The 16333-nt window shown below is 43.3% G+C and overlaps 1 protein-coding gene across 5 annotated transcripts in view; it reads left to right on the top strand.

The window, feature by feature from the left end:
• The window catches only part of TNS1 (tensin 1), a 116254-nt gene that overhangs the window by 60243 nt on the left and 39678 nt on the right, over nt 1-16333 (top strand). For all 5 annotated transcript variants that reach the window (XM_053471586.1, XM_053471585.1, XM_053471588.1 and 2 more), the window contains 12 exons: nt 4229-4270; nt 5461-5510; nt 7665-7836; nt 8385-8435; nt 8580-8702; nt 9764-9828; nt 11255-11338; nt 12108-12220; nt 12371-12431; nt 13211-13286; nt 13682-13811; nt 15867-15932. In XM_053471586.1, coding sequence (XP_053327561.1) covers nt 4229-4270; nt 5461-5510; nt 7665-7836; nt 8385-8435; nt 8580-8702; nt 9764-9828; nt 11255-11338; nt 12108-12220; nt 12371-12431; nt 13211-13286; nt 13682-13811; nt 15867-15932 — 1033 coding nt within the window. The remainder of the gene's footprint in view (nt 1-4228; nt 4271-5460; nt 5511-7664; nt 7837-8384; nt 8436-8579; nt 8703-9763; nt 9829-11254; nt 11339-12107; nt 12221-12370; nt 12432-13210; nt 13287-13681; nt 13812-15866; nt 15933-16333) is intronic.

Genomic DNA, 16333 nt, shown 5'->3' with positions numbered 1-16333 from the left:
CTTTTATCATAAACTTGCCTTTCCTGCGAATGTTTACGTGGCTATGAATAAACGTTTGACCCCCGTGTGTTTATGCAGCATTATAACGAGAATACGCGCCGCTCGTAATACGCTCTCGCGCTCGCGCATGCAATATGTTTGTTACGGGTTTGCTTTTCCTGCCTCTTCCCCCAAAAATAAAATAAAAAAATATAAAAAATTCTATATATAATATTCTGCCGCAGAGTAAAATAATAATAATTAATAATATAATATATCTGTACACAATATTTCCGCTGCTAGACTGTCAGGAGGGGGTGGGGCATAGACAGTGGTGGGTGGGGCATGGGTGGGAATATTAAATGCCTTGAAAGAAAAGGGTGGGGCATAAATAGGCCTGGGAGGAGCTTTGGTGGATTTTTTTTCTAATGGAACCCTTACATTGACGAAGAATAGTAAAGTATTTTCAGTGAAAAAAGGGGAACTACTAATTTTCCGGGCGGAGAAAAGGATAAAAATGGGTGACGAGAAATAACAAGAAAAGGATTCACAGATATTTACATTTATTATCATTTTGACAGACTAAGACGAACCGACACATTGGGGAAAGAGGGCTTGGCTTGTGAGCTGACAATCTAGAGATATGTGGTTTGGATAAACTGGATAAGCTCAGGCTCTTCAGTCATTATTTGCAGTATTTTTAGGGCATTAGATGTAATAATCTGGATATTACATGGCGGTATAGACGTCTGGCGTATTCCTTATGATGAGTCCTCCAACCATAACACTCTCTGCCCCCCCTCTCCTCTCCCCCCAGGGTTTTAATAATTGTTTCCAAATCACTCTCAGAGCCGTCTTTTATCTCAGAGACGAGCAAACTGTGCACTCTGACCGCATCAGCAGGCGTGCGCGATAGGAGCCTTGTGCCTGGGATGAGATGTATTTAACGAGGCAGCCTGCCAGCCGAGGGGTTACTTTAATATCTTTGTGGTTACCGTCGGAAAATAAACGCAGAGGCCCCACGTGAACGCGTCCGAAAAGAGCGAGTCAGAGGAGAGACCTCCTTCCCAGAAGATCAAAAAATCCCCAAATCCCCGGAGGTTTTGGCCGTTTAATCCTGAAAGTTTCCATTTCATCCGAGGGGACGGGGCGATTGCGTCATGAATGTTTCACGAACGTCCCGCGGAACATAAAAGAACGCCGAATGTGAATGTAAGGGTAGAAGCACAGAACCCGCCGGCAGGTCGGCCCCATTCGGCCCCCCGTCTAGTCGCCCGTTTCTCCTGCTGTAAAGACTCAAACCTTCATCAGTCCTGCTGTAGATCAACAAAAACCTCAACAAACCCCCTTTATCCGCAGACCTGGGGGCCGCCATCGCTGTCAGTCATGTGATATTTTGGGCGACTTTCCCGGCTCAAACACCACACTGAGCTGATGCTTTATGGCGATGCTAATGAAGTCCGTTCCTCCATAGACTTTCATTAGTCAGGGAGTCCGACTGGGTGATTAAGACTGAGCCGTTCTATTGTTCCCCACAGGCAGTATGATAAGGAGTCGGGGTGTTTGTCTAGTAGATCGGGGTTCAGATAACAGAGTGAGAACTCATACATGTATTTTCGACATACACCCTGGGGTTCCGTTTAGGAAGAGACCCTGCGAGAAAAAACAAAAACGAGAAAAACTTCGTTCCCCGAAAGGAGAAAACCAAACGCCTGGAATGTTTTCTTCCGTTTTGATCTCTACATCCTGGAGAGGGAGACAGCGCAGAGTTTGCACGAAATATTTCACTGCGGTTCTGGGATTATATACTTTCCAGACAGTTTCTATTCTGTTAGTAACACAAATGAGGCTTTTTATGTATTTTCCTGTTTATTAATATTTTTTATATTTTTACATTTTTTATTATTCCCCTTTTCCTTTTTTTTGTATTAATAGAATACGATTTTCTTTTTAAATTCTCATTTTTTACCTTATAGAAAAAAAAAAAAAAGGGAATTGGAGGACCTCAGATTACAAATAAACATTTTTTCTAAATTTGATTTTTTTGCAGCAAAGCTTTTATTTACTGACCCAAATGTTGTTACTTAGTAACTTCCTAACATAGAAACAAGAAAATGCGTCTCGATTAATATTTTGGCGAGGAATGTATCGGAGATATCGATCGCCGCGTTATCTGTCTCCAGTGAACGTTTTGATCCATATCAGGGGACGAAACGATTACAGGCATCACAAGACCTACAACGGTCAGGAATTTTACCAAATGTACAACTTTTAGCCAGAATGTAATTGTTGAAAGTAAAGTTATAGGTAGAGAAGTTAAACTTCTTTCTGGGTTTGCGTCCAATGATATCTTCTTCATGCGAAGGCTTTTTAAAATGCTTTTATAAATAACCCCGCGCTGTCTCTCCATCCCTTGCGACTTATGTTCGCCACCTAATGGTGAAAGTGTGCATAACACCCAATATCTGCATCTGGAAGTCTCTCGTTGTCTAAAGTTGAGTGTTTGCCATGGGGCGCAAATTGCATAAAGATTTATTATATGTTATTCCTACCCTTTGGTGGTAGCCAGAAGTGTAGAGCAAGATGCCACAATCTAAAACTAGAGGAAGTCTTACTTTTGCTCTGAGGTTGGTAGATAAGTGGAACAGCCTCCCAGCAGAGGTGGTAGAGGGTAATACAGTGAGGGTATTAAACATGCATGGGATAGGCATACGGCTCCTGAATCTAAGACGAGTCCAGTGACTGATTAAGGTTTAAGTCTGTAAAGCAGGAGAAACGGGCAGGTTAGACGGGGGCCGAATGGGGCCGATCTGCCAGCAAATTGTATGTTCCTATCACAAACCCTCTTCCACATATTGCCCGCTGAGTTCAGACAGGGTCATGATGCTGACCATGGATGTACAATTGAGCTGCAGGAACTCCCATCTTTTTTGGGGGAAAAAGTGAAATCTGGATGTGAACATTCTGTACGAAAAATGTCTTCAACGACTGCCTTTATATTAAAGCTCCAGATGTTTATTACAGGAAAGTTCTGGCATCGGGATGACTGTAAATGTGTTTCCCGTTAATAATGAGGGTTCCGCTCGTCTATATAAAGCCTATAAAGAGTTAATTCTCAAAATTCCTATTTTCTGCGCTTCTGTAACATTTTCTGGGTGGATCTCCGCATGAATCATCAGTCTCTGTGCAATCCGGCCAATGATCAGGAGCCCTGTGATTCTGATTGGAAGGCGTCCAGTAACCCTCGGCAGATGCACCCGTTCTCCAAAGCCCCGTCCGCTGGTGGCGCGTGATCCATCACCCAGAGCTCTCCAAACGCTGGCAGCGCCACCCGCCGCGCGCTTCTCTGGGACCATGGAGACCAAAACAAAATAAATGTGGGCTACAGAGGACCGCGATTCATAGCAGGCGATGTTCCAGGGTGGTTAAGATGTAGAAATGAAGCCTTCAGAAACTTTTTATATATATCTTGTTATGGAAGAGATAACAATGTATCAAGATTCTCTAGACGTTTCTATTCTGTTGCTTCCATCCTGTGATAACAAATATGGTTTTAATAAATATTCTGGAATTCTTTGGAGCTCGGATTAGCCAGACCATAAAGCTAATTCCACCGGTGTAGATCAAGTAGGGACCAAGATCTTGCCGAATTATCGTTTAATGGCAATGAAATATAAAGTTGGTATCTGAAGGGCAGGATCTTCTCTAAAAGTTACGGGACATATAGACGTTCTTGGGCACATTAGACCATGGAGAGAAAATTGTGGTTGGCAAACCCAGCAGATAGACGAGACCCTGCTTGAGCACAGGTTATTCAGGAGAAATGACTTATCCGGAAGCTTTTATCCGGTACGTAACATTAACCGTACCGGATTGTGTCGCCAGATACCACGCGGTGCTGAAGATGGTCACCTGTGCCGTCTCACCCAAAGGTCAATCGATAGGATTGTTAATTTGCGATAGGCCTCTGACCCGCTGAGGTTTACATCTCCGGAATTCATGAAATGTTATTGGCCAAGATGGTATTTTAGCGGCCATTTTTGAACTCTAGTTGCCCGCCATTAAGATACAAGAGTCGCTAGATGAGGGTGAAGAAACGTGAGATGTTCACCATGGCTCTTCCTCAAGGACAGTTTTTTGGCTCTGGTCGCTGGACCTTGATTGTCGGAAAGGCCAAGAGTTTATTGTGGGGCTTTTATAATGGTGGAATATCAGACCTTAATCAACTTTATTTTTTGTTTCCTTTCAGCCAATCAGCACAGAGAGTCCACAGAAGCATGTAGAACCCACCGTAAGTCCAGTTCTTACCACCAAATACTTCTTCCAAATCGCTCCGAATCTTTAATATCTCGTCATGCTCTGTAAGCCCCTGACTCTCCAATGGATGATGAGGAATGATGTCATCGAGCTGAAAACGCCACTTTAGTCCCCTTTTGTTGGTATTGACCATGAAGCTGGCAGCAGTTGAAGTTCTTCTCTTCCTCCTCTGCCTTAATTATATTTATATTTTCACCACCAAACCTCGTCACCTGGCAGGTCTGGAATTCACAGAATGAAGTGGGGGGGGGCGTACAAACGTGGGAATCTGTCATGAAATCTTGCCCTGGGGGGGGGATTTTTAAAGAAATGCATCCATGGCTTGGGATTCTCTTGTGTTTTCGAGAATTATAGGTGCGATGGAACTCTATCTCTAAATAAGAAGTTGTTACGTTATGGATTTCCTTAGAAGGGAAAAGCACTGTATTTGGCATAGTTTGGCAGACAGGAAAGAGTTAATAGATTTGTTGTTCACATCAGCTGATAAGAGCCTGACCCTTCTGCTGCAGGGAGGCAGAGGGAGGGAGAGCGGAGGTACCCCGGGGCACATAGATCTGAATCAGAAGCCACTCCGCTTTCAGTATGGGAAAGAGTTGCCCCAAGAGTCACACACAGAGCGGTTTAACGATAAATGGGAAGCAGAGGAGTCGCCGGTGTCGGGGGGCAGGCGTATTTTAGGGTCCTCAGAGACGGAGGCTTGTTCCTGAGACGCAAGAGCTTGCAATCATGTCCTGGCAAAGGTTTGTGCGAACGCTCAGCTTCCCTAAGGTAAGGCAGCACGACTGATACCAGGGGGCCGTTTTAAATGTATATTTCCATACACTCATCCCTGGAGCCTCTTCAATCGGAAGATCAATTGAAATCGGTTTATCCCACAGGCTTCCTCTCCCTCTGCGGTACGGCTCTCTGGCACTGGGAGGGTTAAGGTTTTGTTTGGCTGTAGCGTTTAACGTAGAATAGAGGTAGAAGCGCTGTGTGGATTTAGTGACCGTTTGCGCGTAATTGTGTGTGTGACACATGCCACAGATTGTGTTTCCATGTTTGTGTTGTTGTTGTTTTTTTCATTTCACATGTTGACCAAAAATATTGTACCCAGCTCAGTGAACACGTATGTGACATGTAGTCTGTAAATCACTGACTGTTTTTTTTCTCTGTTAATTTCAGGGATCCACTAAATCCTCCAGAAGTACCACGTCACGCCGCAGACCATCAAGGTAAGCGTGCGCGTCTGCATTAGAGTGACTATAGCTGGGGAGGATATGTATCGGACTGTCCAATGGGCTGGCGGAATTATTGGCAGAGTTATTGTTTGAATCCAATGGGATTTAAACATGTTGGCCCCTCCCATTTATGGACTTGCCTTATACTATAGAGTGTAAATGTGTCACTGCCCGTTAAATAAAGCCCATTTATATCGTATATTTAACACACTGTGGCCACAATGTTGTGAACACCTTGGTTTTGTCTTGTTGATTATCCGTTACAATGTATCACGTGGAGGTGGGAAATAAATCGATACAGATCTGTTCTCACCTGGGAAGGGAGGAGCAACGGCTGCCCCTACGCGGCTCTGACATGAAGAACGTGGTCCGCCTGCTCCTAATGATTATCCATCCTCTATAGGGTTCAAGGTAGATATAACCATATCGTCCCAAAAGAAGGTGGAGTGTCTGGTCGTAGGTTAAACCTTTTTTGGGACCGGGATAGAAAAAAAAAAAAAAAGGACCTCATTCCATCTGGAATAGGAACCCCTGAGGTCTTGAAAGCTTCGAGTATTGATCCAATGAAGAGTATCAATCATGGTTAAGGAGTCCACCCATCGCAGTCATGAGCCGTTGACTACCAGTCTGCGTTGGGCGTTCTGTCTCAGGGCTCCTCCACGTTTTTTTTTGTTTTTTTTTTAAATTACATTTTTTATTCGGAATCTTAGACAAGAGAATGAAAATACATACATCTAGTGTCCGCAGTCAAAAAAGGAAAATGATCCCATGAAATGCTGCAGAATAAGTACAGAGGAATCCATAATAAGATACAACTCATTGGCGTAGTCTTTGTGCCTCTTTTTTGGTAATTTTAAGCACTTTTGGCCCAAAAGATACCTCCATACGAGGCTATCTTTGTGTGTGATGAGCAGGACCGTACCCAGAAAACCAGGAGAACAAAAGAGATGCCGGTGTTTTCGGCGTTATGCAGGTAGCCATGCCAGGGCTGTCTAGAATAAGTGGACCTCCTTGAACCGCCGGTCAGCGTCAGCTTTTACATTTGATTTTATCAAAAATAAGGAAAAATACATTTTTTTATTTGTCTCAAAACGTTAGTTAAAGAAAAATGCTTTTAGTTGCTCTTCTAACATTCTTTAGGATTAAAGACATATTCTGATATTTCAAATTCCCGGTAAAAATAACAATGATAAAAATAACAATTCATCGGAGAAGCCGAACTCTGGATCTCGCTGATCTTGAGAACTTTAAAAGAATTCGACGACCCGGAACTTCTGATTGGCTGTAAGGTTAACTCTGATGTCAACCCGGCCAATGGGGAACCGAGCTCAATGAACGCAGGGTTCCACGGAATGAGCTGGGAATTATATTTTTAAACAATTAAAGCTCCACAATCTGTTTTTTTCCTTGGATTCTGTGCTCCGGTGCGATCCGCTGGAGGGACTTCGCTAATCGGCGGTGCTATAATGTAACCAGCCTCTCGGGTTCTGCGTGTCCCAGCCGGCCCACGATGAATCGCTATTGTTTCCCGCAAGCTTTTGAATTTCGCAGGTGTCTGTGTAAGAGAGCACAACGAGAAGCCCCGATCAGCAGACGTCCATTCAGTGCTGCCCCTTGGGTTACTTTTGAAGTGCATTCCAGTGCCCACCACGAATGAAAGCAACCCCACGAGACAGAACAGCATCGGGAAGTAATTGGGCGATGGCCGGTGCTCTCTCACACAGACAGCTGGCTCATATCTTTCCTCCAAGCTCACGGAGGGTGAGGCTAGTCACATACCTCTAATCTCATGTGACGGAGTCAAACTCACCATGGAAATCTCCCGAGCACGAAGAGGACATCGGGCGGAATGAAGCCTGTTGAGATGTAGGGTCGCGCGTGGCGTGTTCGGTCTCGTTCACGTGATCCGCGCAGCTTTTAATTACTTCAGCCCTTGAAGAACATTTTAGGTTTGGTCATTGTGGACTCTTACATTCCGTAGCATTCGCAGGAACCGTCACGCCGCTCGGGACGTCCGAAGGGGCCGATGGTTCATCAGCGAGACGGAACGGTTTTATGAGCCCAAGCTTGGTGGGAAATCAAATGAATTCTCTGGTTAGATTTGTCATCATTTGTTAGATTTGTCATAATTCTGCGTTTTCTTTCTAGAAGCTTGAGCTTGATTCACACCATGGAGGACAGCTGCGAGCTGGATCTCACCTACATCACCGAGCGGATCATTTCCGTCACGTTCTCAGCGGGCGCAGAAGAAGCCAACTTTTGCCGGAACCTGAAGGAGGTGGCGCACATGCTGAAGTCGAAACATGGCGACAATTATCTGGTGAGTCTCGAGAAACTGGCAGAGATGCCCTAAACAGCTGCAAAAACCCCTTATCCCACCCCAGATGTGCGCCGTGATGTTTTATCTCTGCGGATTCTGCCGATAATGCCCTCTTACGACCTGTTCTGTACAGCTGAGGAGCAGAAGGTACTTAGAACAAGACGGCACATCATCAATATTCAAATGATTGATTTTGTAGGCATAATGTTCCCTGCTCAAGGAACGCTGTGCAGACGGCAGTAAATCACGGATAGCTACCTGCCAAAAAAATTGCAGTACGGCATTCAGCGGAGTGCATTGAACCCACGACTGGCACTGAAAATGTTAAATCTCTCTGCTCCGAAAGCTTTCCAGAGTAGAATACCGTGCGGAGCCGTAGCTGCTGATATCTGGGAACGTATTGGGTCCACTGGGTTATCGCCTCTCTGTTTTAACTCTTTGATTGCCAGCTTTCGGCGCTGAAATGAATAAGTTGTTCCCGCAGCACTTTTTGAGTTCTAACGTTCGGTTGGTTATTTATATCTTTATACTTTTTTTTCCCCGAACAGATCTTTAACCTGTCGGAGAGAAGACATGATATCGGAAAACTCCATTCCAAGGTGAGGGGGTTTGGACTGGAAAGAACCGGGTGTTATGTATAAAAAAAATAATAGATTTTTGAAAATAGGTTTTTATAATGGGGTCTTATCATTGATCAGTGATTGCATTGGTTCCTATGGTGATAGAACCTGATCTGTTCTCAGGTGTTGGACTTTGGGTGGCCAGACTTGCACGCCCCGGCTTTGGAGAAGGTGTGCAGCATCTGCAAGGCCATGGACACCTGGCTGAATGCAGATCCACACAACGTAGTCGTCATCCATAACAAGGTAAGAACCGCCTCTCATTTATTGAGAGGGTAGCAGATAAGAGGGACAGACTCCCAGCAGAAGTGGTAGAGGCTAATACAGTGAGGGTATTAAACATGCATGGGATAGGCTTTTACAGCAGGAGAAACTGGGGACTAGATGAGGGCCGAATGAGGCCGTTCTGCCGGTAGCTTCTGTGTTTCTTAATAATGATGTTTTGTGGGCATTTACTGCAAATGTGTTCAGTTTTTGCCAATCAGAACATTCAGTTTGCCCAGCGACCCACGTGCGGGGTGTCTCTTCTGCCCCCAAGACTGATTTTATACCCCCTCTAACAGACAGAACCCTTGGGTTTTTGGGGGTCTGGTACCACAGGGAGGTTTTACTGAACGGACTTTGTCTGGCAGCGGATATCACCCACGTCTTATTGGGTTAACAAACTGAAATTCTCATTATTCACTATTTCTTTATATGGGGGTTTCTTTCCGTATAAGTTTGCTTTTCTTCCAGAGAAATCTATAATATTGCAGCAGATAGGAAACCCATACGACCCCCCCCCCACAGGGGCGATCTGATGACCTCGTACATTCATTTGTGGTTACAAAGTAACGGTTCAGATTCTAAAACAAATATTATTGAGCAATTTTCAGGGGAATTTGGCCTTTGAAGTCGTTCTGCTCTCACGTAACACGTTCTGCATCTTTAACATTTCGCTCCGAGGTTCATAACAATAATTATTTTTGTAACCCAGCAAATGAATGGTTAATCTCTACAATGGCAACGATTCCCTAGCCCATGAATGCTTGAGTCGAGCTGAACCACATCTCCTGTTCTCCCTCAGTTGGCTGAGGATGATGTGAATTAGATGCTCCGAGCAGCTGAACATATAGAGATTAGCTGAGGATGTTGGGAGTTGTGGTCCTCAGTAGCTGGAATGCCAGCTGGCTGCCTCCCCCCGGTGTATGCGATGAAATAACGCTCAGACGCTCGTACAATGTTTTCCTTCTGCCTCTTTGCACAATGGGCGCAGTGTATACCTCCGGCCGCAGACGTGCCTTCAGTTTCTGTTTTCTTTCCTTTAGGGTAATCGAGGTCGGACAGGCGTGGTGATTGCGGCTTACATGCATTACAGCAACATATCTGCCAGGTACCGCACAACCCCCAACTCACCCGGTTCTTTCTCATAATTCCTTTAAAAATAAAAAATAACCACTTTATCCTTTCTGTGGAATGTATGTGTAACGGCTGGGGATAAATGTGTAAAAGTTTCATGTCCCGAAGGAGCGGGTGAGACTTCTGTACCGGGGAAGGAGCCGCTCACGTCTTCATTTCAAATCGCTTCTGCCCCCGGGAACACGGATAGGAACCCCAGAATCCTTAATAAACCTCACTTACATGACTGTTCAAAAGTTTGGGGTCACTCAGCTGTTTCCATGGCAAACAAGGACATTTCTGGCTGTAACATAATTACAAAAAGGGTTTTCTAACCATCAATTAGCCTTTTAAACTTAAACTTGGATCAGCGAACACAACATGCCATTGGAACCCAGGAGTGATGGGAGTGATAAAGGGCCATTGGAACACAGGAGTGATGGGAGTGATAAAGGGCCATTGGAACACAGGAGTGATGGGAGTGATAAAGGGCCACTGGATCACAGGAGTGATGGGAGTGATAAAGGGCCATTGGAACACAGGAGTGATGGGAGTGATAAAGGGCCGTTGGAACACAGGAGTGATGGGAGTGATAAAGGGCCATTGGAACACAGGAGTGATGGGAGTGATAAAGGGCCATTGAAACACAGGAGTGATGGGAGTGATAAAGGCCATTGGAACACAGGAGTGATGGGAGTGATAAAGGGCCTCTATTCGCCTATGAAGAGATTCCATAAAAAATCAGCCGTTTCCAGCTACAATAGTCATTTACAGCATTAACCCCTTCTGTGCTGGATTTCTGCGTTACCCCAATCTTTTGAACGGTCTTGTACGTGACAATAATCATTCATAGACATTCGGATGTTCTTGTTACTTGGTTTCTAATTTGTTCTGCTTTACGCTGTCACAGCCTGTGAGTTTGATACAAAATTCTGTCTTTCTTCAGAGTGTAAAATGTTCGAATTTTAGTTACAATGAGTTTGGTTTATATCAAATTCCTTGTTGTATTAAATGTTCCGTCCCACTTAGACAAAACATTCCTTGCGCAAATAACCCATAGCAGATCTGTCATTTTATTCTTTCCTTTGATGATTTAATCTCATAAAACCAATACAGAAATTTATAAAAACTTTATTCCGCTCCTATGCTGATAACCTCAGTGCTAAAAGAATTATTCCTGGGAAGGGTTTTCAGTGCTGCGAATGATGTTTGTAATGCTGGGTTTTGTTACAGAAATACAGAAATGTTAAATTCAGCAGAGTAGGGGGAACAGCACCTTTAATTGCTATAATTACTCATCTATAGGGTTTTCTATAGATCTGATCCAATGATAGGAGCCATCGCGAGATCTTCTAGGATATAGTTTGATACGAGGTATCGGTCTGTTTAATTTGCCGTCATGTCCTGTATCTTCCCCGCAGTGCTGATCAGGCTTTGGACAGATTTGCAATGAGAAGGTTTTATGAAGATAAAGTCCTCCCCGTTGCTCAGCCCTCCCAGAAAAGGTCCGTATCCAACCTCTGTGCCTCCGGCCTGCATCTTCTTGTTTAAAAAAAAATAAAAAAAAATTAACAGAATTTATGGCTACCTTACCAAGTCTCTGTGTCCTGCTGCCGATATGAAGATCAAGTGGGCAAGTTTTACGTTACTGAGAGGGTGGTGGATAAGTGGAACAGCCTCCCAGCAGAAGTGGTAGAGGGTAATACAGTGAGGGTATTAAACATGCATGGGATAGACATACGGCTCCTGAATCTAAGACGAGGCCAACGACTGATTAAGGTTTGAGTCGTTACAGCAGGAGAAACGGGCGACTAGGCGGGGGCCGGATGGGGCCGATCTGCTGGCTGGTTCTATTATGTTTAAATGCATGGATTCTGCATTAGATAACTTGTTAAGAAACTGCAGAATTTTCTTCATATCATCAAAACAGAATCACTTTTAGTAGAGTTACCTGTATTATTTTATAATAATAATGTTATTATTTATTAAAATATATATTATTGTTATTAATATCTATTTGAATTATATAATAATAATAATAATAATAATAATAATAATATTAAATTGCTACATTCTAGAACACGGTCACACATTTCCATCTTGGTTTTTTTTTCTCATGGTGTTTTGATAATTTATGGAATTTGAAAGCCGTTATCACCTCCACGTCTCAGGAAAGTTCGGGGTTAAGTTACACGATGTAGAAATCTACGGCGTTTAGTAAAACGTTAGATTCCAGCGGTAAAACGTATTTTTGTGTCTTTCGGCCCCCCCCAGGTATATACATTACTTCAGCGGACTCCTATCGGGGGCCATCAAGATGAACAATAAGCCTCTGTTTTTGCACCACGTGATCATGCACGGGATCCCAAACTTTGAGTCCAAAGGAGGTGAGTCCGGAAGTCACGATGCCGGGAGCGCTGGGGGGGGGGCATTACGTTATATACCCTCGTCGAGTTAGGGGGCTCCGCTTAAGAATATTCCATCCCTGCTGAATTTCCAATGAACGAACCTCATCGTCTTTCCCGCTTCCTCGCCAGGTTGCCGTCCGTTTCTGAAGATCTATCAGGCCATGCAGCCCGTGTACACGTCTGGCATCTAGTAAGTCGCCTGCGCTGCCTGATTCTTAAAATAAAGCCCTGTTTTTTGCTTCCTTTCAATAAAAAATCATTTAAAATCTTAAAATGTAATGAAATGTATTTGCTACATAGTGACAGGTTGTCTCCGTTGAGGAGTTAGAGGTCCCTGATCAATAAGTCCACGCGTTTCATTATCTCGATAAAATTCCCAATGGATTGAAAGAATTTCTTAAAGAGTCGACTCGGAAACTCAGATTTGTACCAATTTCAAGGAATTTTGGCAAATTCGTTAATTCCCATAAATGTCAACCAGGTCCTTCTCTGTGGGGGTCCAGAAAGCCCCCCAAAAAGCAGTGGGAATATTTCTAACCGACATTTACCACAAGAGGGAGACAAATACATCGAGATAAAAACATACTGCGGGAGTCTATAGCACAGAAAGTTCAAGGTTATTTTTATCTGAAATGTTAACTTTTCTTTAAAAGAAAACAAAAAACTTTAAAAAAAAATCTTTAAATTAAGCATTAATGTCTTTAAATGGTATCTGTTGTTTCTGGGGACTTTTAGGAGCTGCACTTCTCCTTCTCCTCACCTGAGTCCTGCACCAGTTCTAAAATCATTCAAAAGACCTTTAAAATACGACTTAGCAAGAAATAGGAATAGGAGATTCATTTTTATTTAAGAAAATGGGTCCGCGTTAAATTATATTTTATGTCTTACATAAAGGCCATCTCCGTCGGAGGATTCTAGGAATATTTTTCTCGCAGTTAAACGTCGCTTTTATATTTTTTTGTTTCTCAGCAATGTTCAGGGAGACAGCCAGACGAGTATCTGTATCACCATCGAGCCCGGTCTGCTGCTGAAAGGAGACATACTGGTAAGGGGCTTCGTATTTCCATATTTACAACGGGGGATAAGTGCAAAATAAACAGATTATAGAAAAAAAAATATTTTATTTTTTATAATGATATATCTATATCTATCTATATATTCCTATATCTCTATATATATATACCATAAAATATATTGGCAGAATTTAATATATCTATATATATATATATATAATATTTAACGTGTATATATATATTATATATATTTATAATATATATACAAGCATTTTTATAAGAAATATAAATATATATATAAATATAATATGTATCATGAATATATATTTATAAAATATAAACATTCATATATATTGTTAGACCAGATTTATTGCTTTTCCAAACCGTACGTTCCATATCTTAATTCGGCTGTTTCTTGTCTTTCCAGCTGAAATGTTACCACAAGAAGTTCCGCACCCCGGCCCGTGACGTCATATTCCGCGTACAGTTTCATACCTGCGCCATTCATGACCTTGGAATTGTGTTTGGGAAGGAGGATTTGGATGAAGCTTTTAAAGGTAACATTTTTAGAACCTTAGAAGGAATCGATTCGTACCTTAAAACACCCTTTCTGTACCGTAACAGGAATCCATGATTCTGGTTACACGCAAAACTACTCGTTGCATAGCAGTCGTCTGATGGGTCGCTGGGTTTATGGTTTTCTCCATAAAAATATATATATCACGGGGCAGCCGTATTAAATTGGGGGAAGCGAGTGATAAATTCTTCTTTAAACAGGAAACGTCCTCAAAATAAATCTCCAGGCATTTAAGGCATTGCTGTGCCGGCTTATGTGACCGGATTGGAAGTGACCCCAGAAAGCGGTCTAATTACGGCCGATCCCAGTTAGGGTTTGACCTCTTGAGCGCTCTTGCTGGTAGGGATCATTATGAGACATTCATGCGCGAGACTCCACGATGACGGCCGATGTCACGAGAGAGAAACCGCGACCCGCAAAACCTGAAAACGTGCTAAAATTACACCTAGAACGTTCTCTGATGTCTTCTAATTTGGGAAGAGAGACTCTGCCTCTCCTAACCTCGCCTCGGTCCTTTCCCTGCCCCGCCGTCCGGCTGATCTGGAATGATTTGCTGTTCCTTATACGACGCTCTCTAAAAAGAATAACTTTGAATAACTACATATAAAATAACTTTATCCCGCTCTTTGAAACCTATATGTATAATATATACACGGTTGTTCAAAAGTTTGGGGTCACTTACAAATATCCTTGTTTTTTGAAAGAAACACTAATTTTGTCTCTTAAAATAACATGAAATGGATCAGAAATCCACCGCAGACGGGGTTAATATTATAAATGACTATTGTAGCTGGAAACGGCTGATTTTTAATGGAATCTCTTCATAGGCTTACAGAGGCCCTTTATCACTCCCATCACTCCTATGTTCCAATGGCCCTTTATCACTCCCATCACTCCTGTGTTCCAACGGCCCTTTATCACTCCCATCACTCCTGTGTTCCAATGGCCCTTTATCACTCCCATCACTCCTGTGTTCCAATGGCCCTTTATCACTCCCATCACTCCTGTGTTCCAATGGCCCTTTATCACTCCCATCACTCCTGTGTTCCAGTGGCCCTTTATCACTCCCATCACTCCTGTGTTCCAATGGCCCTTTATCACTCCCATCACTCCTGTGTTCCAATGGCCCTTTATCACTCCCATCACTCCTGTGTTCCAATGGCCCTTTATCACTCCTATCACTCCTGTGTTCCAACGGCCCTTTATCACTCCCATCACTCCTGTGTTCCAATGGCCCTTTATCACTCCCATCACTCCTGTGCTCCAATGGCACGTTGTGTTCGCTGATCCAAGTTTAAGTTTAAAAGGCTGATTTATCGTCAGAAACCCTTTTGTAATTACGTTACAGACAGAAATGTCCTCGTTTTTCATGAAGACAGCTCAGTGACCCCAAACTTTTGAACAGTGTGTGTGTAAATATATATGTGTGCGTTTGAATGTTTCTCTCCAGGGATATTTTGTTCTTCCAAAAATTCATGATATTGTTTCCGTGTGTTTATGTTGATTTGGGACACGAAAAAATGTAGGAATTTTTTTGCGTCCTGATTTATTGTTTTCGGTGATTTACAATACAGAAGCTGATACCGGGTGCGGACGCGCGAAAGAGGCCACCGGCTTTGGTTCAAACGTCTTGCACCTGTCTTCTGAGTCGAGTATTTGGTTTAACATCAAGCCCCCTCCCCGTGGCCCTTGGGCCGGAGCTAATATTACATCCAGACCGCTGTTATCGCGTTCCTTTTATCTTCCGGCATGCGTCCCGGGGGGAATTTCTGATGCTCGGTACCCACTGTGTGAATGACATTAATGAGCCGGCAGTTTGTTTAATGCTGACTTCCATTCCTGGGAATAAATAAAAATATTTACAAATATAACAAATGCATTCAATCACCATGACAACAGCCCTCAGTCCCTTCCCGTAATCCTCATCCTGTGTCTGGTTCTGAACGATAAGCGATGCTCGTGGACCCCTCCAAACATATAACTAAGTAGAAAAAAAATTTAGGATTTATTTTTAAAGAGTTTTTTTCTCTTTCAGACGAGAGATTCCCGGAGTACGGAAAAGTGGAGTTTGTGTTTTCGTACGGCCCGGAGAAGATACAAGGTGAGATTATAGAAATTATGTATTTTTTGTAGTACTTTGTAAAGTAAAAGGATATCTGGGCAAGAGTTCAGCTCTAAAACTCCCAACAATCAGACAACCGCTTCTCCGTCTCCTTCTCCGATCCTTCTGTATTATTCTCTCCGCACACCGCAGGGACCCAGCCACCCCCCCATTCCTCCAATCGGGGGAGAGGCTGCCCCTGTGCTGTGCGCGGAGACCCCGAGGAGAAGCGGAGGAGATCGAGACACGGAAGCGGTTGTCAGAGCGGATGTTTTAATTTTCCTCTTCCCCCAGCTGCCTCTACTGGAAGCAGGAAGTGTACTTAAGTACACTTCCTGCTCATGCCCTACCCATAGACATCCGATTGGTTGTCATCACTCCTATCAATGAACTCTATGGGA

This window comes from Spea bombifrons, chromosome 7 (genome assembly GCF_027358695.1).
Source record: "Spea bombifrons isolate aSpeBom1 chromosome 7, aSpeBom1.2.pri, whole genome shotgun sequence".
Taxonomy (NCBI): Eukaryota; Metazoa; Chordata; class Amphibia; order Anura; family Pelobatidae; genus Spea; species Spea bombifrons.
Note: the sequence above shows the minus strand (reverse complement) of the source record. Positions and strands in the feature narration are given on the sequence as shown.